The sequence below is a fragment of the Neoarius graeffei genome, chromosome 2 (assembly GCF_027579695.1).
Source record: "Neoarius graeffei isolate fNeoGra1 chromosome 2, fNeoGra1.pri, whole genome shotgun sequence".
In the NCBI taxonomy this organism is placed as follows: domain Eukaryota; kingdom Metazoa; phylum Chordata; class Actinopteri; order Siluriformes; family Ariidae; genus Neoarius; species Neoarius graeffei.
In genome coordinates, this window is record NC_083570.1 from 119,621,431 (window position 1) to 119,649,230 (window position 27,800).

The 27,800-nt window shown below is 44.9% G+C and overlaps 1 protein-coding gene across 2 annotated transcripts; it reads left to right on the forward strand.

Moving 5' to 3' along the window:
- Positions 1-1,300: 1,300 nt before the first annotated feature.
- On the forward strand, positions 1,301-26,940 carry LOC132882187 (4-galactosyl-N-acetylglucosaminide 3-alpha-L-fucosyltransferase 9-like). Of its 2 annotated transcripts, XM_060915475.1 has the most exons (3): positions 1,301-1,357; positions 3,748-3,791; positions 22,223-26,940. In XM_060915475.1, the coding sequence occupies exon 3, from the start codon at positions 22,232-22,234 to the stop codon at positions 23,297-23,299; it is 1,068 nt and encodes a 355-aa protein (XP_060771458.1). In that variant the 5' UTR covers positions 1,301-1,357; positions 3,748-3,791; positions 22,223-22,231; the 3' UTR covers positions 23,300-26,940. The 2 variants fall into 2 exon arrangements, with proteins under 2 accessions (XP_060771458.1, XP_060771459.1); XM_060915476.1 differs by lacking the exon at positions 3,748-3,791 and having other exon boundaries at positions 1,304-1,357.
- Positions 26,941-27,800: the final 860 nt, after the last annotated feature.

Below are 27,800 nucleotides of genomic sequence, written 5' to 3' on the forward strand. Positions count from 1 at the left end.
GGATAAAGCGGCTACCGATAATGAGATGAGATGAAAAAAACTCCACCTCATCCACAAAACAAATTAATTGATGTAAGAAGAAACCTTTATTTGTCACATGCACACTTCAAGCACAGTGAAATTCATCCTCTGCATTTAACCCATCGGAAGCAGTGAACACACATTCAGAGCAGTGGGCAGCCACACCAAAGCGCCCAGGGAGCAGTCAGGGGTTTGGTACCTTGCTCAAGGGCACCTCAGCCCAAGGCCGCCCCACATCAACCTAACTGCATGTCATTGGGGGAAACCAGAGCACCCGGAGAAAACCCAATCAGACACGGGGAGAACATGCAAACTCCACACAGAAAGGCCCCTGCCGGTCTCGAACCCAGAACCTTCTTGCTGTGAGGCGACCGTGCTAACCACTACACCACCGTGCCGCCCCGTTCTTTTGTCTTAAAGCACTTTAATAAAGAGACAGAGGGGAGCGAGAGTGTGTTCAGGTCCTGTGAGTAAGAACATTCAGTGAGGAATAAAACACAACAGAGCATTCTGTAAAATACTGAAGAGGAGACACTGATTATTTTCCCATAACAGCACATCCCCAAGTGTTCTACTCCTCTTACACCCCAGCAATTTACCAACAATTACACCAATTAATTCATTTATTACAGAACTGCACATCATAATTTTTATTTGTTTCTAGTTACATTTAATATTCATGATGTATTTTATGTTAGAGCAGCTATAAACATATGTTCCCACTTGTTCAAACTCCTTTGTCCTGAAGATGTCGGAAAAGTTAAAGTTACAGTATAATAATAATAGTGACACGTGTTTTTGTTGAAAATACTGTAGTCATTTCTTGATGAGGGATTTATTTTTCTCTGAATAAATTTCAATTAAAGGTTGGAATTTTCTCATTTTTTTTCAGTGTGAGATGAAGCAACCTCTCCAAAAGGTGGATTTTTTCTCACCCTTTTTATTAACCTTTACAGGGGGTGCCAATAATTATGGAGGTGTATAAGCTAAATGTCAATAAAGTGAATAAAGTGAAATCTGGTGTCCTGAGTCCTTTTTTCCCTTTCCTTTTCCACAGTGAAGTAATAGCATACATAACACACACACACACACACACACACACACACACACACACACACACACACACACACACATTTGTTTAAAAATGACCCACCTTGTCCAACAGAGAGTGTGTGTGTGTGTGTGTGTGTGTGTGTGTGTGTGTGTGTGTGTGTGTGTATACACACCTGGGTGTGAACACCAGAACTGGTTGTAACCTTAAAAGGTGCTCACTAAATGAAGATACACACAGATAGAGTGCTGAAACACTGAAGAGCAGCGAGAAGCGCAACATCGGGTGAGTTCAATATCTGGTGTTAAAGTACAGGATTTACAGTGGTGCTTGAAAGTTTGTGAACCCTTTAAAAATTTCTATATTTCTGCATAAATGTGACCTAAAACATCATCAGATTTTCACACAAGTCCTAAAAGTAGATAAAGAGAACCCAGTTAAACAAATGAGACAAAAGTATTATACTTGGTCATTTATTTATTGAGGAAAATGATCCAATATTACATATCTGTGAGTGGCAAAAGTATGTGAGCCTCTAGGATTAGCAGTTAATTTGAAGGTGAAATTAGAGTCAGGTGTTTTCAATCAGTGGGATGACAATCAGGTGTGAGTGGGCACCCTGTTTTATTTAAAGAACAGGGATCTATCAAAGTCTGATCTTCACAACACATGTTTGTGGAAGTGTATCATGGCACGAACAAAGGAGATTTCTGAGGACCTCAGAAAAAGCGTTGTTGATGCTCATCAGGCTGGAAAAGGTTACAAAACCATCTCTAAAGAGTTTGGACTCCACCAATCCACAGTCAGACAGATTGTGTACAAATGGAGGAAATTCAAGACCATTGTTACCCTCCCCAGGAGTGGTCGACCAACAAAGATCACTCCAAGAGCAAGGTGAGTAATAGTCGGTGAGGTCACAAAGGACCCCAGGGTAACTTCTAAGCAACTGAAGGCCTCTCTCACACTGGCTAATGTTAATGTTCATGAGTCCACCATCAGGAGAACACTGAACAACAATAGTGTGCATGGCAGGGTTGCAAGGAGAAAGCCACTGCTCTCCAAAAAGAACATTGCTGCTCATCTGCAGTTTGCTAAAGATCATGTGGACAAGCCAGAAGGCTATTGGAAAAATATTTTGTGGATGGATGAGACCAAAATAGAACTTTTTGGTTTAAATAAGAAGCGTTATGTTTGGAGAAAGGAAAACACTGCATTCCAGCATAAGAACCTTATCCCATCTGTGAAACATGGTGGTGGTAGTATGATGGTTTGGGCCTGTTTTGCTGCATCTGGGCCAGGACGGCTTGCCATCATTGATGGAATAATGGATTCTGAATTATACCAGTAAATTCTACAGGAAAATGTCAGGACATCTGTCCATGAACTGAATCTCAAGAGAAGGTGGGTCATGCAGCAAGACAACGACCCTAAGCACACAAGTCGTTCTACCAAAGAATGGTTAAAGAAGAATAAAGTTAATGTTTTGGAATGGCCAAGTCAAAGTCCTGACTTTAATCCAATGGAAATGTTGTGGAAGGACCTGAAGCGAGCAGTTCATGTGAGGAAACCCACCAACATCCCAGAGTTGAAGCTGTTCTGTACGGAGGAACGGGCTAAAATTCCTCCAAGCTGGTGTGCAGGACTGATCAACAGTTACCGCAAACGTTTAGCTGCAGTTATTGCTGCACAAGGGGGTCACACCAGATACTGAAAGCAAAGGTTCATATACTTTTGCCACCCACAGATATGTAATATTGGATCATTTTCCTCAATAAATAAATAAATGACTAAGTATAATATTTTTGTCTCATGTGCTTAACTGGGTTCTCTTTATCTACTTTTAGGACTATTTGTGAAAATCTGATGATGTTTTAGGTCATATTTATACAGAAATATAGAAAATTCTAAAGGGTTCACAAACTTTCAAGCACCACTGTATAATAAAATCTATATACAGCTGCAGTCAAAAGTTTTTCTTTATTTTTATTAATTAAAAGTCACTTCCTGTCTTAAAATAATGATGGATGTCGTTTCTCTTTACTTAGTTGTTCGGTTCATGACATAATATGGATTACTACAGTTGTGTTATAGGGCTGTTTTATTAGGGAGTATTTTCATTATTTATTATTTACTGTTTGATCTCAAACACATTAAAAAGGTAAGAAACTCATACACTAATGACCTTTTGATGAGGCACAGCTGTTAATTGAAAAGTATTCCAGGTGACTCCCTCATGAAGTTGGTTAACATAATGCCAATAGTGTGCAAAGAGTCATCAAGAGAAACGCTGGATACACTGAAGAATCTAAAATAGAAAACATTGTTTTTGTAATATTTTGTTTACTACATAATTTCAGATATGTTCGAGATGTTATTTCATAGTTTTGATGTCTTCAGTTTTGTTCTACAGTGTAGAGAATAGTCAAAATACAGAAAAACCTATGAATGAGTGGAGTAGGGGTGGCCAAACTTTTGACTGGTATGGTATTTCTGTCCCCAAATCAGAAAAAGTTGGGATTGTGTGGAAAATAAAAAAAAAATAAAGAAAGAAAGCAGTGATTTGTAAATGTACTTTGACTTGTATTTCATTGCAGACAGAATGAACCCGAGATATTTTATCTTTTGTTGGTCAACTTCATTTCATTTGTTAATATCCATCTATTCCTGCGTTTCAGACCTGCAACACATTCCAAAAAAAGTTGGGATGGGGAGATTTAGGGTGAGTAATGAGGCAAAACAGTTAAATAATGATGTGATGTGAAACAGGTGATTACAACAAGTGATTGTAATCATGATTTGGTACAAAATCAGTCTCCAGGAAAGGCCGAGTGTTTGAGGAGTAAAGATGGGCTGAGACTCTCCAGTTTATCAACAAATGTGTGAGAAAATTATTGAAATGTTTAAAAACATATTTTCCTCAAAGAAAGACAGGAATGGATTTGGATATTTCAACATCTATGGTGCATAATATCATTAAACCATTCAAGGAATCTGGAGAAATTTCAGTGCGTAAAGGGCTCAAGCCTAATTTGAACTCCTGTGATCTCCGATCCCTCAGACGGCACTGCATCAAGAACCATCATTCATCTATAGCTGATAGAACCACATGGGCTCAGGATTACTTTGACAAACCTTTATCAAGCTACAATACGGAGTTACATCCACAAACACCAGTTAAAACTTTACTGTGCAAAAAGAAAGCCTTATGTTAACTGTGTCCAGAAGCGCCGTCGACTTCTCTGGGCTCGGAGGCATCTGGGATGGACCATCACACAGTGGGAACGTGTATTGTGGTCAGACGAATCAGTATTCCAGGACTTTTTTTTTTTGTAAGAAATGGACACTGTGTGCTCTGGACTAAAGAGGAAATGGACCATCCAGACTGTTACCAGGAACAAGTCCAAAAGCTAGGGTGTGTCATGGGATGGGGTTGTGTCAGAGCCCTTGGAAAAGGTAACTTACACTTCTGTGATGGAGCATTAATGCAGAAAAGTACACCGAGGTTTTGGAGCAACATCTGCTGCCTTTAAAATTATGTCTTTTCCAGGGAGATTTCAACAAGACAACGCAAAACCACATTCTGCACACATTACAAAGGCGTGGCTGTAGAATAAGAGGGTGTGTCCCCTCTTCTTCTGGTAATTTAATTTAAAAAATATATCACTGTTTGTCAGTGGGAACATAGGAAAGTGTAAAGTATAAAGTTTCTGTTAATATGTTTATCATGCTTGTATGATAAAAACTCAAAGATATTTATCTAAATACATGACCTACTCATTCTAAACCTGCCAAGCTTTGCCAGCAAAGCTCTCGACCCCAGAGGGTTAAATGCCCAACCAGGGAGGGGAATATTTTGGATCACTGCTACACTACAGATAACAATGCCCATCACACCATCCCCTGTGCTGCACTGGGCCCCTCTGACCACGTCATGGTTCACCTGGTTCCTGCATACAGACAGAAAGTAAAGCTGAGGAAACCTGTAGTGAGGACATCAAAGAAGTGGAGCAACGAGGCTGTAGAGGATCTTCAGGCATATTTGGTCAGGACAAACTGGAATGTGTTCAGGACTGCTACCAACAGTCTGCATGAGTACACAGAGGCTGTGACATCTTACATCAGCTTCTGTGAAGACTGCTGTATTTCATCACAAACAAGGGTGAGTTACAATCATGACAAATCCTGGTTCACAGCTAAGCTCAGACAGCTAAGGTTGCAAAAGGAAGAAACATTCAGAAGTGGGGACACGAGCAGGGTTAAAGAGTCTAGGAACAGGTTTAGCAAGGTGATGAGAGAAGCTAGGGCCCTGGTCACACTACAGCTCATGTTGGGTTTGCGAATACTTGGCGATGAAAAATCGGTAGCATCGCCACCAATCGTGCAATTCATGGCGATTGTTCTCCGAGCTTCGCAAGATGTTTTTTGTTGTGTCTCCACCTCATGAGTGGCCAAATAATGTAGGTCATGGAAAATTTCAATGCAATGCATTGAAATTTGGTGGTGATATTTTCATGAGTAAACTAAGAAGCGAATACTCGCACATGGGTTTGGGAATACTTCCCGAAGCTCAGAGAACCTTCTTCGAGCCTCTTGAGATGTGTTTGTCTCAAATCCATGTCCCTGATGCTCATGGGAGCCTCATCAACACAGTGGCTCAGCATAGCCTAATCTTCCCCAAGAATTAAAAAGTGCATTTAAGGGGATCCTTTGGAGTGCGTTCTGCACGCTTTTGGGACCCAGTCATGATGGGAAACACCTGATGCTGATTTGAGCGCAATCAGTACGCGCCTATAAGGATGCTGTTTTCACAAAGACTTTGCAACTATTCTGTCAGGTATGCAGTGGAAGACAGATCTAAGTGCAGAAAGAGTGTTTATTAGCAGGTGTGAGATTTACAAAAACAAAACACAAACGAAACTGAAAGCAGAGTCATAAACTTGGCTAGAAACAAACGTGGCACAGATAATGACAATACTTCGCAAAGTCTGTGAAAACAGCGTCTTTATATGCATGCGCTGATTGCACTCAAATCAGCATTAGGTGTTTCCCATAACAACTGGGTCCTATAAGTGAGCATGGCCACTCGAGTGTAAAGGTGTGACAGTCGAGTGTTCACCTACTGTATGACCACAACTTTTAGCTCACCTGTATATCGGCATGCATCGTAACCCAAGTGCCTCATTTTCATCTATAACCATGGGAACTAAGGAGGTGGAGAAGGGGAAAATGTGCCAGTGCTGAGTGTCATGCCAGGAAGAAATGCTACAAACCCGTCCTTCCATCCGTTATCATGGGGAATGTAAGATCTCTTCCCAGTAAAATGGATGAGTTAGCAGCGCTGATTCAGCACCAGCGGGAATACCGGCAGTGTAGTCTGATGCTGTTTACAGAGACATGGCTAACTAAGCTAACTTCGGATGCTAACATCACACTTGATGGCTTCCAAATTCGGCATGCAGACAGGACAAAGGAGAGCGGTAAGAGGAAAGGAGGGGGACTGGCTGTGTTTATCAATGATAGATGGTGTAACCCGGGACACATCACTATTAAAGAGAAAATCTGCAGTAAGGATATTGAACTGTTAGCCGTTAGCATGAGGCTGTATTATTTACCAAGGAAATTCTCACACGTTATCGCGATAACTGCTTACATTCCCCCCTCTGCTGATGCGAAGGCAGCATGTAATGTCATCCACTCAGTCACAAGCAGACTGCAGACACAGCATCCACAGGCTCTCATCCTGATTTCTGGGGATTTTAACCATGCTTCCCTGTCCTCCACTCTCCCCAACTTCAAACAGTACATAACATGCAGCTCAAGAGACAATAAGACACTGGATCTTTTTTATGTCAACACCAAGGAAGCATATCGTACATCACCCCTACCCCCCCTGTGCAAATCTGATCACAACTTTGTGCATCTCCTGCCAGTCTACAGACCTATTGTTCACAGACATCCAGTCAATACACAACAGGTGAGAAGCTGGACTGATGAAGCTTATGAGGCTTTGAAGGACTGCTTTGACACTACAGACTGGGATGTTCTTTGTGAGCCCCATGAGGATGTAGACAGTCTCATGAGCTGCATCACAGACTGCATAAACTTCTGTGTGGAGAACACTGTGCCCACTAAAACAGTACGGTGCTTCTCAAACAACAAACCCTGGGTCACTCCTGAGCTGAAAGCTCTCCTGAATGAGAAGAAGAGAGAGTATTCAGATCAGGAAACAGAGAGGAATTGAGGAGGGCACAGAAGGAGCTGAGAAGAAAGATCAGGGAAGGCAAAGACCACTACAGGAGGAGGATGGAGGATCAGCTGCAGCAGAGCAACATGAGTGGAGTCTGGCAGGGCCTTAAAACCAACTCAGGGCTTAAGGAGTCCAATAGGCAGCTTGGAGGTGAGTTGAAATGGGCAAACGACCTGAACAACTTCTTTAACAGATTTGATCAGGCATCGGCCCTCCCCCCAGACCAGCCCACTGTTACTGCTACTGTCTTTTCCTGGTCATCACCACCCAGCTCACAGACCTCCTTCTCACCCTCTCAGCACCCCTCAACCATCATACCTCCAGCTCAGTGCTTCACACCTCCATGCATAACACCGAGCACTCAGCTGTGCTCTTCTTTGTCCTTTGACAGAGGTCAAGTCAAGAGGGTACTGAGTAAGATGAAGGCGAGGAAGGCTGCAGGTCCTCATGGCATCAACCCTGGGCTTCTGAGGCATTGTACTGACCAGCTGTGTGGAATAGTCTGGGACATTTTCAACTTGAGCCTGGAGCAGGAAAGAGTGCCGGTCCTTTGGAATACGTTGTGTGTAGTTCTGATGCCAAAAACTGCACACCCCATTGAGCTAAATGGATATAGACCAGTAGTGCTGACCTCTCAACTGATGAAGGCTCTGGAAAGACTTGTTCTGGCACATCTCCACACACTGGTGGGGCCAGCTATGGAGCCCCTGCAGTTTGCCTACCAGCCAGGCATCGGGGTGGAAGATGCAGTCATCTACCTGCTTCATAGTGTAACCCAAATCATGTCCTATGATCACTTAAGGGTAGTGGGGTTCACTCTATAACTATACTTCAAAATATGGAACTATTCAGTGAGTGGTCAAGATACAAGTAAATATATTGTAAAGGAAACATTTATTTTAAACACACAAAAACACACACAACATGTAATTTACCAGTAGAATAATGACTGCTCTAGTAATGAAAATTAAGTAGCATGGGCTTGGTCCCTTAAACGCCGCTTCTACTCCTCAACACGGTTACTCCCGTTTTAGCTACAAAAAAAAAAAAAAAAAAAAATCCCTCTCCTGACAAACCGCGGCAGTCACACAGCAACAGGTCTCATACATTTCAACATAACCCACGCATAGTTATCCCCAGATTTCCCCAACAGCACCAAAAAAAATACTCTTTAGCCACCTAGGGCGATTTACATATGAAACTGACAGAAAATGTGTGGCCACACTCAAAACAAAAGATTCACAACAACTGCGCAGTTACTGAACAAAATAGCCGGCATATGAAAGGAAATACCCCCAAAATAAAACGGTGCAGGCCTGTTAAATGTCTCTTCCTTTTGGGTAACAATGTCCTTTACTCACGGTACCGCGGTCCCAGTCTTCCCTGGCGAACCAACATAGCAAGTCCGGTGCACGCCGCACAGGATGCAAAGGGAGACGGCTGACGTCCTTCCTCCCTCGTCGCTGGAGGAACCTCTGGCTTTCCCGGTCACCAGGGCGCTATCCAGGTAGCGGTGCTCCCGCGCTGGCTACCTCAGTGGAACCGCTGGTTGTACGGAAACCAGGGCGCTAACTGAGTAGCTAAGTGCTGTGATTAGCAGAGGGTCTAACTTTTGACCTGCTACTTGCACTGGGACGATTCCAAATCACCCAGCAAACTAGTAAACGAAAACTAATGCTCTGTGGCACTAACGGAAGATCTATTGCATTACTAGTCCCGTCGCTTTACTTAAGGACACAGTCCCCGACTGCTACATATTTACTCAACAGAGGAAAACTTGCTGCCGTCCTCTGAGTCAGTACACAAAATGGACGAACTCTCTCCAAGTTTTTAACTCCCCCCTCTCCCCAGCTAGTCCAGCATGTTCCCAACCAATCAGAATGCCCCTACGCATGCATCACAGTTTTAACTCATACCACAGGGCTGTACAGCACACTTATAATAATTTCGTCTCTCTTTTGTTTCTTGCTCTTTTAAGTCAATTACGGGTAAAGAAAATCCCTGTAACATTTGTAAAGGGATAGCACATGACAATAAACAAACTGTATCCTACAGGAGTTATGAATTATGTAAGACCATTGCTGTCTTAACAGAATATGAAAATAACAGAAACAAAAAAAAAAAAAAAAAACCCTCAGTAACACCTGGGTTACACTTCCCCCTTTCTAAAGGTCTGGATGTCCTCATCCGACTGAACTAGCAACTGGCACCAGGTAAGATACTAATAGTTAAGCATTTAACCACCTGACCCTCTTTAGTCAACTCCCCATCCTGGGATATACATATTTTCATCCCTTTATGCTGTATGACCAAGGGATGGTCAGAAGGTTTCCCTAGTTCATCATAGGTGAAACGGATCACCGGTTTGACTATTCGTCTCTCTCGAGGGGCAACGTCTTCCGCCGATTCCCGGCTCCCCAAATCAGAGAGACTGTCAACCTCTCCTAGGGACCCAGCGCTTTGCAATTGGGGAGTACCTAGTATCTCAGCACCACTCCCTACAGAGAGGTTACAGTCTTCACCCTCCCCTGGATCAACAAGGTCTCCCAGGTCTAATCGCAAGTCATCATTATCCTCCTGAATAATCCCCTCAACATTATCAGGGTCCTCAGGTATGCCTGTACCCACTTCACCACCCTTACTCACAGACAGTATAGACCCATCAGGGCCTGGGTAAGGAGCATAGCTGGTCACCGATGCAGGGGCATACACATACTCATCATCCTCAGAGTCGGAACCACTACCAGCGGGCCCCACTTGTTGGGAATGTGTTCGACTCTGCTGCCGTGTTCTAGGCACACGCTGGACTGTTGGTATAGCTTCCTCAGAACCTTCGGATAACCTTACAAGGGGGCTTACTGGTAGCAGGTGGTCTCGGTGCAGAGTTTTCACCACTCCTGCCCCCTGTTCGGGTTTTACTCGGTACACAGGAAGGTTTGGCAACTTTTCTTTGACTACATAGGGGACAGAGTTCCATTTATCCTTCAGTTTTTGTTTGCCAGTGCCTCCAAATGCACGGACAAGTACTCTGTCGCCTACGTCTAACAAGTGGGAGCGAACTCTCCGATCGTAGGCCTGCTTGTTGCGTTGGTGACTCTTGTCGGCTGCCTGCACAGCCAGTTCATAAGCGTCTTTCAGGTCGTTCCTAAGGGTCTCCACATATCTTTGGTGAGACTTTTCCTCTTGCCCATCCTGCACTGCACCGAAACATAGGTCCACTGGTAGTCGTGCTTCCCTCCCGAACATAAGGAAGTACGGGGAGTAGCCTGTGGCATCGCTTTTGGAACAATTGTAAGCATGCACCATTGCAGCAATTTGCTGACTCCAGCACCTCTTCTTCACTGGGTCCAGTGTACCCAACATTGACAACAAAGTCCGGTTAAAGCGTTCGGGCTGTGGGTCACCTTGAGGGTGATAGGGCGTTGTTCTTGATTTTTTGATACCCAGTATCGTAAGCAGTTCCTTGATCAGTCTACTCTCAAAATCACGGCCCTGGTCGGAATGGATTCGGGCGGGTAGTCCATAATGGACAAAGAATTTTTCCAGCAAGACTTTAGCTACTGTTGGGGCTTTCTGATCTCTCGTGGGATAAGCCTGAGCGTATCGGGTATAATGGTCTGTGACAACCAAAACATTTGCAATACCACGAGAATCAGGCTCCATGGACAGAAAGTCGATACAAACTAAATCAAGTGGGCCCTTACTGGTCATTTGGTGAAGAGGAGCGGTTCGGTGGGGCTGAGATTTGTGCGCCACACATCTCCCGCAGTCATATATGTAATTGGCAATGTCAGCAGCCATCTTGGGCCAATAAAATCGGTCTCGTGCAAGCTCAATAATGCGCTCGATGCCCAAATGGCCCCCATCGTCATGCAATGCTTTCAAAACCTGGGGGCGAAACTGCATTGGGAGGACAAGCTGGAGTATCTCTTTCCCTAACCTCTTACTGACAGTCCTGTACAGGACTCCACTCCGTTGAACTAACCGGGGCCACTGTCTCAGTAATAAGTGAGCCTCAGCATCATCACGTAAGGGGACATAGGGGCGGCGGCCGTGTGCCAAAGCTTGTTTCACCTTACTAATGGAAACATCTTGATCTTGAGCTAACTGTAAGTCGTTTACACTCAGCGGTTCCAATGACGTAGCACTAACCCAAGTAGGGTATACATAAGCAGGAGGAATGCAATGGGGAGAAGCACCCAGTTGGTCAACCCCTCGTGGGGTAGTTCCAGTGAGATGGGACAAACTGACACTTTTGCAGACTGCTTTCACCCCGGAGGGCGGTATCCACCCTTTATCATCTACAACTTCTTCCTCTACACCTTCTTCCTTTCTTGATAAGAGGTCTGCATCAGTGTTTTCACGTCCAGGTCTGTACTGAATTCCAAAATTGTATGTGGCTAAGGCTGCTAACCATCTGTGCCCACAAGCATTCAGTTTGGCAGAAGACAACACATACGTTAATGGGTTGTTGTCAGTTCTAACGGTAAATTGGGCACCGTAGAGATAATCATGAAATTTGTCGACTACCGCCCACTTTAACGCTAAAAACTCCAACTGGTGGACTGGGTAGTTTCTCTCAGAGGCACTGAGTTTCCGGCTGGCAAAAGCTACCGGGCGTAACCCGTCGGGGTACTCTTGATTTAGCACAGCCCCCAATCCATCAAAACTTGCATCTACGTGTAGTATGTAAGGCTTACTGGGGTCGGCAAAGGCAAGCACGGGGGCATTTGTCAGGCAGTTCTTTATCTTTGTGAAAGCCTCAGTACACTCAGCAGTCCACCGGTCCCCGAAAGGCTCAGACCTATTTAAATAGGGTTGTTTTTGGTTGGACTTTGGCGGGCGCCCTCTCTGGGGAGGGGCATAGCCCCTGGTCAAGTCAGTGAGTGGACGAACTATGGCAGAGTAATGGGCAATAAAACGCCTATAATAGCCGCAAAAGCCCAAGAAGGACTGCAAGGCCTTGAGGCTAGTCGGCAGTGGCCACTGTGCTACAGCCTGAAGCTTGTCGGGATCCGTGGACACACCGTCGGCAGACACAATATGTCCCACGTACTTGACTTGAGTCTGGCAAAACTGACATTTGTCAACGGACACTTTTAAGCCAAACTCCTCCAGCCGATCAAGGACTTTAAGGAGGCGCTCCTCATGTTCCTCCAGGGTGCGGCTAAAAATGATAATGTCATCTAGGTAAACAATACACTGTAACAGGTTCATGTCCCCTACAACTCGTTCCATCAATCTTTGGAAAGTTGCAGGGGCCCCAGTGATGCCCTGAGGCATCCTCTCAAATTGGTAAAAGCCTAGGGGGCAAATGAACGCCGTCTTCTCTTTATCGTCCTCCAGCATCGGAATTTGATAATACCCGCTTCGCAGGTCTAGCACTGAAAACCATCGACTGCCCGTCATACAGTCCAAAGCATCGTCTATACGCGGCACAGTATACTGGTCTGGGATGGTCCGCGAATTGAGAGTGCGATAATCGATGCACATTCTGATCTTGCCACTTTTCTTCCTTGCCACCACGATAGGGGAGGCGTAGGGACTACGAGATTCTTTGATTATCCCTGCCGCCAACAACTCTTGTAAGTGGCGCCTCACATCATCAATATCTGCGGGCGTGAGACGTCTGGATCGCTCACGAAATGGTTTTGGGTCATTGAGTCGAATCTCATGTTCCACCCCCCTTGCTAGCCCCACATCCCACTCATCAACTGAAAAAACTCTTGTCCGTTCTGACAATTTCTGCGCCAACCTATTTTTCCAGGTTGCTGGTAAAGGGGAAGTACCAAAGTCGAATAAGTCAGGACATAGGCTACTAGTGGAGGGAGGACCCTGAACTAACTCTGTCACAACGTCAGCAGTATGTATTTGAGCAATGACCGTACCCTTTGGTATGCACCGTTCTTTTAGGGACACATTTTGTAGCAGCACAGCACAATGATTCTTATCCAGGTTTTTTGGAAGGACCACACAGGGGGGTGATGCGACTCCCTGTGGCAGGGTGGTAGGGTTGTCAAGGACCAATATTCCAGGAGCTTCAGGTGTGTAGATGGAGGCCCTACCTACTGCAATGCGGGCTTCTCCTGGGGTCAACTTAAGCGGTCCGGGTCCAGTCCATGTCACCTGGCCAACCCTATGTTCGGTCAGTGGCCCCACCATACTGGTATCAATTCTCCAGGACGAGGCCTGCTGTGGGGTTGAGGCCCTTTGGGAAGACACGGGTTCGTGGTGGAAGCCCCTAGCATTAGTGCCAATGATCAATGGTACCTGGTCTGGTCCTTTGGGATCAGGACATACCAAGGCCAGTACCGTTCGAGGCTTTTCACTGGGCCCATCCTCGGGGAACTTCACATTAACGGCCACATAACCTTTGTATGGATAGCTGGACTCACTCAAGCCCCAAATGCACAGACTGGAAATGGGCTGGATTTGGATGTGGGAAAGATTCTCATTATACCACTTCTCAAAAATTAGGGTGACCGTAGAGCCACTATCCATGAGTGCACTACACTCATTTCCCTCGACAATGATCTTACTTACAGAAGGCCTTCCAACTAACCCATCCGGTAACACTGCCGATGGCGAAGTAAGTACATCACTGCGACTCGACATGTGCTTTACATGAGTGTCGGTGGCTCCTGCCCGGCTGGAGGAGGCCTCTTGTCGGCCATCTTTTTGTTTTTTCAATGATCGAATCAAGCGAGTGATGACTCTCCCTGAATCCTCGGGTGCATCGCAGCGCGTTGCTACATGGCCATCCTCACCACATCGGTAACAAAAATACTCTCCTGATCCCTCTGATTGTGAACTTTTGCTGTGGCTTGTTACTCGTCGATTATTGTTCTCCTTGGTATCTCGGGGCTCCCATTCTCTAGGGTTAGGAGGGCGCTGGCTCACAGCCATTATCTGTATCTGGTGTTGCAAATCACTTACTTGACGTTGTAACCTGTGCACTTCCTGCTCATGGCTTACTACATCATGTCGGGGCGCTAACAGGGCTTCAGATTCCTTGACCGGAGGGCTGGGGGCAGAGTCTTTGGCAGACAACTTTGCTACAAGGACTTTAAGGTTGTCGATCTCTTGCTTTAGCTTAGAAGCATCCTGGAGCTTAAGCTCGTCCTCAGTAGCTCGCACTTGCCTCACGGTGGTCTTGGTAACTGAGGGGCCAGGCCTTTGCCGCACGGCTTGCTGGTCTTCTTCTTCCCTTATCTCTTTTAATAATTGCAAAAAGGACGGAGGCTTCTCTTTGCGTTCACGAAGCCTCAGCTGCACCAGCATCAAATCAGATTCCACAGCCCCTCGTAGGAGTTGCTCAACTCTTATACGATCTCTTTGAGATGCAATCACCCCGCCTCTGAACACTACTTTAGTCAAGGCATGTTCAATTCGGCGCAAAAAGTCAGAGAGTCGCTCCCCTGAATGTTGTCGTAGCGCCCGGAAAGCAAAGTATAGATCTTCCCCCGACTCAGAAGAACCAAAAGCTTGTTCCAAAGCTCCAAGATAATCTTGGGGAGTGGCTTGGGGGTCGCTGGACCTAACGGCCTGGGCAATTTCAAGTGCTGGACCCTTGAGACTTTCAATAATTCGTTTGCGCTTTTCGCTGGCTGAACATTCACACTCATCAACCATTAAGCGGGCCTGCATAAGCCAAGTATCTAGGTTCTCTTCTCCATTTGGGGTAGGTGCAGTCCCAGAAAAGGGACGCAATCTTCGGAAAGCTGTATTCTCTGGGGCCATTGGCCTGGGGACTTTCTCCAGTATATCCCCCACTGTTTTTAAAAGGGCAGTAAACTGTGGATCACTGGGACTGGGGGCGCCAGGGGTGACCTCTACTCCTGCATCCGAGTCAGTAGGCTTAGTTGTGGGGGCGTCAGAGGCGCCCACGGGTGTAGCACTCGAGTCAATGAGTATGCTTAATGGCCATGGGTCTCCCTCTTCCGGCCTCACTTCTGGGGGAATTGCATCGCCATTCACGGCCTCGCTACATACACATAGCACCATAAGGCCCTGAGTTTCGGGATCAAACATCCGCCCTTTCACTTTGACGCGACCAAGACACTTAATAGCGTTAAGATCGTCCTCAATACTTTAATTACGGGCATCTTTAGGGACATTTTTGACTATTAATGCATGAGTTGGGTCTACCCCTTCTCCCTTGCACCAGTTCAGCAGAAATGACATTGTTACTGTAATAAAGTTTGCAAAACTACTACTTTGGCTTGGCTTGAATTATTTTAGTCTACACACTACTCCACTCACTGAAATATTTAAATTAATCCCATCCTCGTCGCCATTTTATGTAACCCAAATCATGTCCTATGATCACTTAAGGGTAGTGGGGTTCACTCTATAACTATACTTCAAAATATGGAACTATTCAGTGAGTGGTCAAGATACAAGTAAATATATTGTAAAGGAAACATTTATTTTAAACACACAAAAACACACACAACATGTAATTTACCAGTAGAATAATGACTGCTCTAGTAATGAAAATTAAGTAGCATGGGCTTGGTCCCTTAAACGCCGCTTCTACTCCTCAACACGGTTACTCCCGTTTTAGCTACAAAAAAAAAAAATCCCTCTCCTGACAAACCGCGGCAGTCACACAGCAACAGGTCTCATACATTTCAACATAACCCACGCATAGTTATCCCCAGATTTCCCCAACAGCACCAAAAAAAATACTCTTTAGCCACCTAGGGCGATTTACATATGAAACTGACAGAAAATGTGTGGCCACACTCAAAACAAAAGATTCACAACAACTGCGCAGTTACTGAACAAAATAGCCGGCATATGAAAGGAAATACCCCCAAAATAAAACGGTGCAGGCCTGTTAAATGTCTCTTCCTTTTGGGTAACAATGTCCTTTACTCACGGTACCGCGGTCCCAGTCTTCCCTGGCGAACCAACATAGCAAGTCCGGTGCACGCCGCACAGGATGCAAAGGGAGACGGCTGACGTCCTTCCTCCCTCGTCGCTGGAGGAACCTCTGGCTTTCCCGGTCACCAGGGCGCTATCCAGGTAGCGGTGCTCCCGCGCTGGCTACCTCAGTGGAACCGCTGGTTGTACGGAAACCAGGGCGCTAACTGAGTAGCTAAGTGCTGTGATTAGCAGAGGGTCTAACTTTTGACCTGCTACTTGCACTGGGACGATTCCAAATCACCCAGCAAACTAGTAAACGAAAACTAATGCTCTGTGGCACTAACGGAAGATCTATTGCATTACTAGTCCCGTCGCTTTACTTAAGGACACAGTCCCCGACTGCTACATATTTACTCAACAGAGGAAAACTTGCTGCCGTCCTCTGAGTCAGTACACAAAATGGACGAACTCTCTCCAAGTTTTTAACTCCCCCCTCTCCCCAGCTAGTCCAGCATGTTCCCAACCAATCAGAATGCCCCTACGCATGCATCACAGTTTTAACTCATACCACAGGGCTGTACAGCACACTTATAATAATTTCGTCTCTCTTTTGTTTCTTGCTCTTTTAAGTCAATTACGGGTAAAGAAAATCCCTGTAACATTTGTAAAGGGATAGCACATGACAATAAACAAACTGTATCCTACAGGAGTTATGAATTATGTAAGACCATTGCTGTCTTAACAGAATATGAAAATAACAGAAACAAAAAAAAAAAAAAAAACCCTCAGTAACACCTGGGTTACAATAGATCTCTCTCTCTCATCTTGAAAAGGCAGGAAGCACTGTGAGAATCATGTTCTTTGATCTATCCAGTGCCTTCGGCACCATCCAGCCGACTCTTCTGAGGAGTAAGATGGAGAGCGCAGGGGTGGACCATCATCTTACCTCATGAACTATGGACTATCTCACAAACAGACCACAGTATGTGAGACTGAAGGACTGTGTGTCAGACATCATTCTTTGCAGCACAGCAGCTCCACAGGTGACAGCCCTGGCCCTATTTCTGTTCACACTTTACACTGCAGACTTTAGATACAATACAACTACCTGTCATTTACAGAAGTTCTCTGATGACTCTGCTATTGTGGGCTATATCCAAGATGATGATGTCAATGATGGCAAGTACAGAGAACTGACAAGGAACTTTGTGGACTGGTGCCAACGGAACTCTCTCCAGATCAATACATGTAAAACCAAGGAACTGGTGGTGGATTTCCGCAGGATGAGGTTCTCTTCACCTATCCCAGTGAACATTCAGGGAAAGGACATTGAGATTGTTAGGAGCTACAATTACCTGGGTGTTCATCTGAACAATAAACTGGACTGATCACACACATGCCCTGTACAAGAAAGGCCAGAGCAGACTCCACCTGCTGAGGAGGCTCAGAGCCTTTAGAGTTTAGGGTCCACTTCTGAACTCTTTTTATGACTCTGTGGTGGCATCAGCCATATTCTATGGAGTTGTCTGTTGGGGAAGCAGTATCACAACAGCAGAGAGGAAAATACTGAACAGGCTGATGAGGAAGGCAGGATCTGTCCTGGGCTGTGCACTGGACTCAGTGGATGTAGTGGGGGAGAGGAGGATGTTGGCCAAGTTGTCATCCTTAATGGCGAACACCTCCCATTCACTGCAGGAGACAGTAGCAGCACTGGGCAGCTCCTTCAGTGACCGGCTCCTCCATTTGCGGTGTTTTAAGGAGAGATACAGCAGCTCCTTCCTCCCTACTGCTGTGAGACTGTACAACCAGCACCTCACCAAGCACAGCACCAGACGCTCCTCACAATAATCAACAATACTGTCCAGATCACTTCTACATCCACAGAAACCCCTCTGAACGTATACTGTGTGCACTGACTATCAGCATCAGTACTTTACAGCAAACTGCTAGCTACACATGGTTAAAATGGCTCTTGTGCAATATACCGACTTACTTGTGCAATACTATCTGGGTAATACTGGTAATAATACCTGTGCAATACTTACACGTGCATAACCACCTTTGTAATACACTTATGTGAACTATATCTGCAAACCTGTTAATTTATTGTGGCAGTGGGGGCGTGGCCAAGCAGCAGTCTGTGAATGGAGGGCGGGGTCGGGGAAGGTAAGTGGCTAAGTCATTCCACCTGCTGTCAATTAATGTGTGTGTGTGTGTGTTTGTTACAAGGATGTAGTATAAAAGGAGAGAGAGAGCAGAGAAAAGGGTCTGAGTGAGTGAGTGAGTGAAAGCAAGCAAGCAAGCTGAAAAGCTCAATAAAGTGTTTGTGTGCAACCATCAACTCTCGCCTGCCGTGCTTCTGTGCTCCACCCACATCAAGAACTGTTACAGTGGTGCTGAAACCCAGGAGCACAGAAGCATGGCAGGCGAGAGTTGATGGTTGCACACAAACACTTTATTGAGCTTTCTTTCTTTCTTTCTTTCTTTCTTTCTTTCTTTCTTTCTTTCTTTCTTTCACTCACTCACTCACTCACTCACACATGCGTTGTGGTCAGGGAGAGAGACCCTTTTCTCTGCTCTCTCTCTCCTTTTATGCTCCATCTCTGTAACAAACCCACACACACATTAATTGACAGCAGGTGGAATGACTTAGCCACTTACCTTCCCCGACCCTGCCCTCCATTCACAGACTGCTGCATGGCTGTGCCCCAGCTGCCACATTTATGCAAATTTGTTAATTTTTTTAAATCTCTAAATTTGTAGTATATTTCTTTTTTATATATATCCTTTTTTGTATACTTAGTACTTTTGCACTACTCCTTCACTGCCTTATCTTTTCTCTTTATATATTTTGCTTGCTGTAACAATGCAAATTTCCCCTTATGGGATAATAAAAGGCGATCTTATCTTATCTTAACCCATTGCAAAACATTGCGAGATGTAGTGTGATTGTAGCTTAAACAACTGTACTCTGAGAAACTCCAATGCCAGTTCTCAGCCAATGACTCTGCGTCTGTCTAGAAAGGGCTCAGACAGAATGATCGATTTGAAACGATTTGAGACAGATCACTAACTACAAACCTGCAGCCCCCCACTCTGTTAATGACTTGTGCCTGGCCAACCACCTGAATGAGTTCTACTGTCGCTTTGAAAGACAATGGGACTGTCCTGATAACATCCCCCATGACTCCACACTCCAGCTCCTGCTCACCTCCCCCACCTCTACTGCTGCCAGGGCCTCTCTACAACCTCTCACCCTGGAGGCCCACCTTCCACCACCACAGCCTCAACTCTCTCCATTCTGGAGAGGGACATCAACAAGTTAAGGTGCTGAACCTCCACAAAGCAGCAGGTCCCGACTCTGTATCACCATTTACCCTGGAGCACTGTGCTGATCAGCTGTTTCTGGTATTCACAGACACCTTCAACACCTCACTGGAGACATGCCATGCACCATGCTATGCCATGTGCCAGCCTGCTTCAAGGCCTCTACCATTATCCTGGTCTACAAAAAGCCAAGGATCACAGGACAATATGACCTACAGACCCATCACCCTGACTTCTGTTGTTATGAAATCCTTTGAGCGCCTTGTGCTTCACCACCCTTAAGCCATCACTAACCCACTCCTGGATCCCTTGCAGTTTGCCTACAGACCCAACATATCTGCTGACGATGCTGTCAACATGGCTCTTCACTTCATCCTCCAGCACCTGGACTCCCCAGGAACCTACACTTACAGTAGATCCTGTTTGTGGATTTCAGTTCCACCTTCAACACCATCATCCTGGCTCTTCTGCAGGACAAGCTCTTCCAGCTGAGCATGCCTGACTCCACCTGCAGGTGGATCACTGACTTCCTGTCTGACAGGAAGCAGCACATGAAGCTGGGAAAACATGTCTCTGACTCCCAAACCATCAGCACTGGATCCCCCCAAGGCTGCGTCCTTTCTCCTCTGCTCTTCTCCCTGTACACCAACAGCTGCACCTCTAGTCATCAGTCTGTCAAGCTCCTAAAGTTCGCAGATGACACCACCCTCATTGGGCTCATCTCTAATGAGGAGGAGTCTGCCTACAGGTGGGAAATTGACCATCTGGTGTACTGGTGCAGTCAGAACAACTTGGAGCTCAATGCTCTAAAGACAGTGGAGATGATTGTAGACTTCAGGAGGAGCTCTGCCACACCCTCCCCCATCACCCTGTTTGACTCTGCAATAACCTCTGTGGAGTATTTCTGCTTTCTGGACACTGTAATCACTCAGGACCTCAAGTGGGAGATGAACACCTGCTCTTTCACCAAGAAAGCACAGCAGAGGATGTTCTTCCTGTGGCAGTTGAAGAAGTTCAATCTGCCAAAGACAATGATGGTGCACTTTCACACCACCATCACTGAGCCCATCTTCACTTCCTCCATCACCATCTGGTACGCTGCTGCCACTGCCAGAGACGAGGGCAGACTACAGCGCATCATTCACTCTGCTGAAAGGACAATCGGCTGCAACCTTCCATCTCTTCAGGACCTGTACAACTCCAGGAGCCTGAGGAGAGCAGAAAGGATTGTGGCCGACCCCTCACACCCTGGACACAAACTTCCCTCTGGTAGGAGGTTATGGTCCATTAGAGCCAAAAGAAGAAGAAACCTTTATTTGTCACATGCATACTTCAAGCACAGTGAGATTCATCCTCTGCATTTAACCCATTACATGCACACACACACCCAGAGCAGTGGGCAGCCACACTACAGCACCCAGGGAGCAGTCAGGGGTTAAGTACCTTGCTCAAGGGCACTTCAGCCTAAGGCCACCCCACATTAACCTAACTGCATGTCTTTGGACTGTGAGGGAAACCGGAGCACCTGACACGGGGAAACCCACGCTGACACGGGGAGAACATGCAAAGTCCACACAGAAAGCCCCCCGTCGGCCGCTGGGCTCAAACCCAGAACCTTCTTACCTCACTGACTCTAAACTCTTAACTTTGTGACATTAATGCACTTCGTCTCAACTGCAATTTTGCACATCTCATAGTCATTTTCATTCTGTGAATTTTTATTGCACATTCCGGCTCACGCTGTACAACTGGGTTATTTATTTCACCCAGTGCGCATATTCTCTTCTTCTCACACATTCATGTCTTGACTCTTCTCCAGCTTCATCCTGTGACCTGTTTTTGCACATTCCGGGTCATACTGTACAGCTTGGATTTCAAAAATACACATACCTCTTAAATATGTCCACTTTGCATATTTTAGATTCTTATTTTTAATTCCATTTATATAAATACTTTTGTCTTTTTTAAATTCTTAACTGTTCAAGCACCAACCACCAAAGCAAATTTTTTGTATGCGAGAACGGACTTGGCAATAAACTCAATTCTGATTCTGATGTGAAGTAAACATTCACTGTCTTTCGGTAAGGAATAATATTTAAAAGCATTTTTATTGTGTAACTCATTATATTTTTAATTTTTTTCTTCTTTTTAATTTATTTTTTATTTATATAAAGTCAATAATTATACTTGATAAATGTGCACTCGGGGCGGCACGGTGGTGTAGTGGTTAGCACTGTCGCCTCACAGCAAGAAGGTCCGTGTTCGAGCCCCGTGGCCGGCGAGGGCCTTTCTGTGTGGAGTTTGCATGTTGTCCGCATGGGTTTCCTCTGGGTGCTCCAGTTTCCCCCACAGTCCAAAGACATGCAGGTTAGGTTAACTGGTGACTCTAAATTGACTGTAGGTGTGAATGTGAGTGTGAATGGTTGTCTGTGTCTATGTGTCAGCCCTGTGATGACCTGGTGACTTGTCCAGGGTGTACCCTGCCTTTCGCCTGTAGTCAGCTGGGATAGGCTCCAGCTTGCCTGCGACCCTGTAGAACAGGATAAAGTGGCTAGAGATGATGAGATGAGATGTGCACTCATAAAATTATTGCTATTTTTAATCTTAATGTTATTTAAATTCCTCTGGATGCTTGAATATTCCCCATAATTTCTTGTTTCTAATTGGTGAAATCAGTGGTGTTGTTTTATTAAATGTTCCCTCAGGAATGAATAATGAAGTTCGAACATCCTGTGGGATACCAACTGATCATCCTGGTGCTCTTCACCCTACTGTGTTTGGAAGGATTAGTCTACCTTCTGTACATGTCGTCTAGAAGTTTGCACTTGGGTAATAATGAAATGCCAAAGTGCAATATTGTTAAAAAAGAAGAAGAAGACACTGTGGTTTTGATTTGGAGCTGGCCGTTTGGACATTGGCACAATCTGGGGACACACAAGCTCTGCAGCAAGCTGTTCAACATCATGGGCTGTCGCTTAACAGATGACCGAGGCGAGTACGACAAAGTTCATGGAGTCATATTTCATCACAGAGACATCTACGATAACGTGTTTGAGCTGCTGGGGATGAGGAGACCACCGCTGCAGAAGTGGGTTTGGATGAACATGGAGTCTCCTAGGAATTCTGAGAGGCAAGCCGAGTTTGACGGGTTGTTCAACCTGACGGCGAGTTATCGCAGAGATTCGGATATCTGGGTTCCTTATGGGAGAATCATAGAAGCATCTAAGGAGGGCAAAACCTTTAAAATTCCACTGAAGGACAAACTTGTCTGCTGGATCGTCAACAACTGGGACGTACAATTTAAACGAGTCCAATATTTTGAAGAATTAAGGAAACACATTCAAATAGACATATACGGTGGGGCATTTGAAAGAAAACTAAGTCAAAAAGAGTATTTCAGAATCTTGCTGAGCTGTAAATTCTACTTATCATTCGAGAACTCCATCTACAAAGACTACTTCACAGAGAAGCTGTTTAACCCCATGAAAGTCGGCACGGTTCCTGTGGTTCTTGGTCCACCCAGGGAGAACTATGAGGAATTCCTTCCAGCAGATTCATTCATTCATGTGGACGATTTTGAGTCCCCTCAGGAACTGGCAGAACATCTCAAATTTCTGGACCAGAAGCAGGAAGCTTATGAAGAGTACTTTACCTGGAGACAACACTTGACTGCTGAAGTGACTTATTTCCCTCTGGAACAGGCTTGTCGTATTTGTGATCATATAAAAAGACACAAAGGCTACAGTGTGTTTACAAATCTCAATAAATGGTACTGGGATTAGCTAGCATGTAGCTAGCATGACATCAGCGAATTAGAATTCTGGAAAAAAAAATTGGCATATAAAATACTCAAAGGTTCTAAATGTTTTTAAAATATCTAAATGTCTTTAAAAATTAGCATCAAAACTCAACAAAAATCTTTCACGACTAGTGTTGTCATCAAGACCATCGAAACTGAGACCAAGTCAAGACCAGGAGCAGACCAGTGGGTGTGCAGAGGGGTGGGGGAAGGGCAACAGCCGTTAACAGGAAGAAAAAAAATTCAAATTAGCAATGAGTCACGTCACTGGTTACATTTGAAGGAGGAAATTTTCCATCCAATCACAGTAACGATGTTAACAATAAATCAGACAATTTAGTCAAATCCCCACAGTTGGAGTCTTGAAGTAAAACCCTGAGTCCTCTACGTCCGAAGCTGAGTAAAAATGCAGTCGATTCTGAGACAAACCCAAGACCTTCAGAAAGTGGTCTTGAGACCGGACTTGAGTTCTACAACACTAATGACAACACAAGGAAAAGGTAACAGATTAAATCTCAAAAACTCCCAAAAAGATCTTCCTTTTTTTCAAGACCTCTCATAAGAAAGGATACGTTTACCTCTTAAAACATAATAAATCAATCTTTAAGCAGAAATGGTAGTGTTTAAAAATCCCAGTAAAAGGCACTGGGGTTAGTGAGAAAAGGGAATGAAGTCAAGAACGTTTTGGGAAAAGTACATTTTTCTGTACACTCACTGGCCACTTTATTAGGAACACCCCTACATTCCCCCCCCCCCCTCGCTGTTTTCTGCAATTCTCTAATCAGCCGATCCTTTGATGTATTAAATCACGCAGATACAAATCAAGAGCTTCAGTTAATGTTCACAATGTTCAAACATCAGAATGGGAAAAACTGTGATCTCAAAGTGTGACTTTCTTTCTTTCACTGTGGTATGGGTGTTGGTTTGAGCCAGATGGTTTAAGTTGGTTTGAGTATTTCAGAAACTGCTGATCTCCTCCTGGGGTTTTCACACACAACAGTCTCTAGAGTTTACACAGAATGGTGCCAAAAACAAAAAACACTGAGTGACTGAGCGACAGTTCTGTGGATGGAAACAAACGCCTTGTTGATAAGAGAGGGTCAGAAGGACAGATCGGTTCAAGCTTTTTTGCCAGGAAGGATATAGTAACTCATATAATCACTCTTTACAACCGTTGTGAGCAGAAAAGCATCTCAACATGAAACAGCAGAAGAACACATTGGGTTCCACTCCTGCAGCCAAGAACAGGGATCTTATGCCGCTTTTCCACTACCAACGCGGCTGAGTTGGGCTGAGCCATGCCGTACTGAGTCGAGCTGAGTGGGGCTGTTGGAGTTGTATTTCGACTACAACCGCGCTGAACCGTGCTGGCTGGAAGTGGGTGGACACATTGGGTGGAGTTAGCAAAAGTGGGTGGACGTCACGTGATGTCGTTAGGCGGCGCAAACAGTGACGTCAGTGACCTTTTAAGCGGTAGTCTCACGACCCGGATAGTAAACAATAAACATGGAGGACATGGAGTCGTTAGTGTTGCTGGTCTTGGTGCTGTGGCTTGTTGTCACCGACAACGCCAACAGATACTGGCAAGAGCGTATAGATGAGGTGAGGCGCATAAGGCTTCAGAAATTCTCGTAATTCTTCTTCCGGGTTTACGGTGTTTACAGATCCCAGCGCGCTCGCGGGGCATGTGAGGACACTCCTCCTCACCAATCAGTGCACAGGGGAGTGTCTCCTCACGCCCCTAGCCTCACTCGGCTCGGTTTGGCTCGCTTCAGCCCCACTCCAAAACCGTGCGAGTTTTGGGTGCTGAGCAGGGCTGAAGCGAGCTGAGTCGCGCCGCTCTGAGGTAGTCGAAACGCGAGCCGTGTCGGGCTGAAGTGAGCTGAAGCGAGCTGAAGTGAGCTGAAAAAGGGTAGTGGAAAAGGGCCATTAGAATCAACAACAAGTTCCTATTAAAGTGGCCGGGGAGTGTAGATTGACTTGTCAGTGCAGGACATGAAAGATCTGTGTATCATTTTATTTTCAGTTCAGAAACAGAAATGAATAACAAAAAACATTGTCATAGTTTGTTTTCCTGTTGTAAAAGAGAAAATAAAATCGCATGAGAACAAAAATAGAAAATAGCCAGTTTTTTCATTTTCTGGAACCGGAAGTCATCCACATGAGCATGTCCTATAAACCAGTATTTCTCACCCACTGGGCCGCAGCCCATTAGTAGGTTGCGATTTTTATTTTTGAAGGCAAATACTAAATAGTTCAGAATGTCATAGTGTCCCAAATCTGGTAGCTGGTTTATCGTACACTTTTCAAGTGGAATAAATACATTTGTGGGTAAATTAAGAAGAACAAGCCTTTATTTTTGTCACATTCCTCCTCTGTGTTTAACCTCCATGTGCACAGAGAGAGAGAGAGAGAGAGAGAGAGAGAGAGCACAGTGGGCAGAATAAATGAATACATTTGTGGGTAAATTATATGGATCTATGATGCCTGCTGGAAGAGAAGAGCAGGGAGGATTGGGAATCAAGCAGCTGTAGTTTGTTCACACCCAATACTAAAAATTGTAGCGTCCTAGCAACCATCACAAAGATACGTACAAAAAGCCCAGAAACTCCTGCTTACCTGGGCAAAAACGATACAGGATTTATCTTGTAGTGTCCTGATCCCCAGATCTTTAACCCAGCCACATATAAACAGTTGTTCTCCTCCATGCTCTTCCAGGTTTTCATCTGTGTGTCCGTGTAGAATGATGTCTGCAGCACCAGCACTGAGATGTCGGGGAACTCAGCGGATGGATAATTTTCCAACTCATAAAGAATGAATGAATAACTTTATTTAAACATGATAAGTTGATCAGCATAGGTGGTGGGGTCGTGCATGGACAGATACAAATAATTACAAACACAAAAGACTAAAAATATTCACAATCTTTAAAATTTTTTTAAAAATCATTAATCCCTTTTGATTGAGAATGACCTGCGCATGGTTTGGCATCTGGCACATCCATACAGTTTTAAATACAATACCTACAATTAAAAACAGTTTGTTTTTACTGCAATTATTTAATTCCTGGGCTCCCATCTGAGCAGGGAGTGATGTTGCATCCCATTAATACACTGTACAATAGATTATTAGATTCTAATACAACCCCGATTCCAAAAAAGTTGGGACAAAGTACAAATTGTAAATAAAAACGGAATGCAATAATTTACAAATCTCAAAAACTGATATTGTATTCACAATAGAACATAGACAACATATCAAATGTCGAAAGTGAGACATTTTGAAATTTCATGCTAAATATTGGCTCATTTGAAATTTCATGACAGCAACACATCTCATAAAAGTTGGGACAGGGGCAATAAGAGGCTGGAAAAGTTAAAGGTACAAAAAAGGAACAGCTGGAGGACCAAATTGCAACTCATTAGGTCAACTGGCAATAGGTCATTAACATGACTGGGCATAAAAAGAGCATCTTGGAGTGGCAGCGGCTCTCAGAAGTAAAGATGGGAAGAGGATCACCAATCCCCCTAATTCTGTGCCGACAAATAGTGGAGCAATATCAGAAAGGAGTTCGACAGTGTAAAATTGCAAAGAGTTTGAACATATCATCATCTACAGTGCATAATATCATCAAAAGATTCAGAGAATCTGGAAGAATCTCTGTGCGTAAGGGTCAAGGCCGGAAAACCATACTGGGTGCCCGTGATCTTCGGGCCCTTAGACGGCACTGCATCACATACAGGCATGCTTCTGTATTGGAAATCACAAAATGGGCTCAGGAATATTTCCAGAGAACATTATCTGTGAACACAATTCACCGTGCCATCCACCGTTGCCAGCTAAAACTCTATAGTTCAAAGAAGAAGCCGTATCTAAACATGATCCAGAAGCACAGACGTCTTCTCTGGGCCAAGGCTCATTTAAAATGGACTGTGGCAAAGTGGAAAACTGTTCTGTGGTCAGACGAATCAAAATTTGAAGTTCTTTATGGAAATCAGGGACGCCGTGTCATTCGGACTAAAGAGGAGAAGGACGACCCAAGTTGTTATCAGCGCTCAGTTCAGAAGCCTGCATCTCTGATGGTATGGGGTTGCATTAGTGCGTGTGGCATGGGCAGCTTACACATCTGGAAAGACACCATCAATGCTGAAAGGTATATCCAGGTTCTAGAGCAACATATGCTCCCATCCAGACGACGTCTCTTTCAGGGAAGACCTTGCATTTTCCAACATGACAATGCCAAACCACATACTGCATCAATTACAGCATCATGGCTGCGTAGAAGAAGGGTCCGGGTACTGAACTGGCCAGCCTGCAGTCCAGATCTTTCACCCATAGAAAACATTTGGCGCATCATAAAAGGGAAGATACGACAAAAAAGACCTAAGACAGTTGAGCAACTAGAATCCTACATTAGACAAGAATGGGTTAACATTCCTATCCCTAAACTTGAGCAACTTGTCTCCTCAGTCCCCAGACGTTTA

What these genes read in the sequence shown, in the direction of transcription:
- LOC132882187 (XM_060915475.1), top strand. Translation starts at nt 22,232, where the DNA reads ATGAAGTTCGAACATCCTGTGGGATACCAACTGATCATCCTGGTGCTC.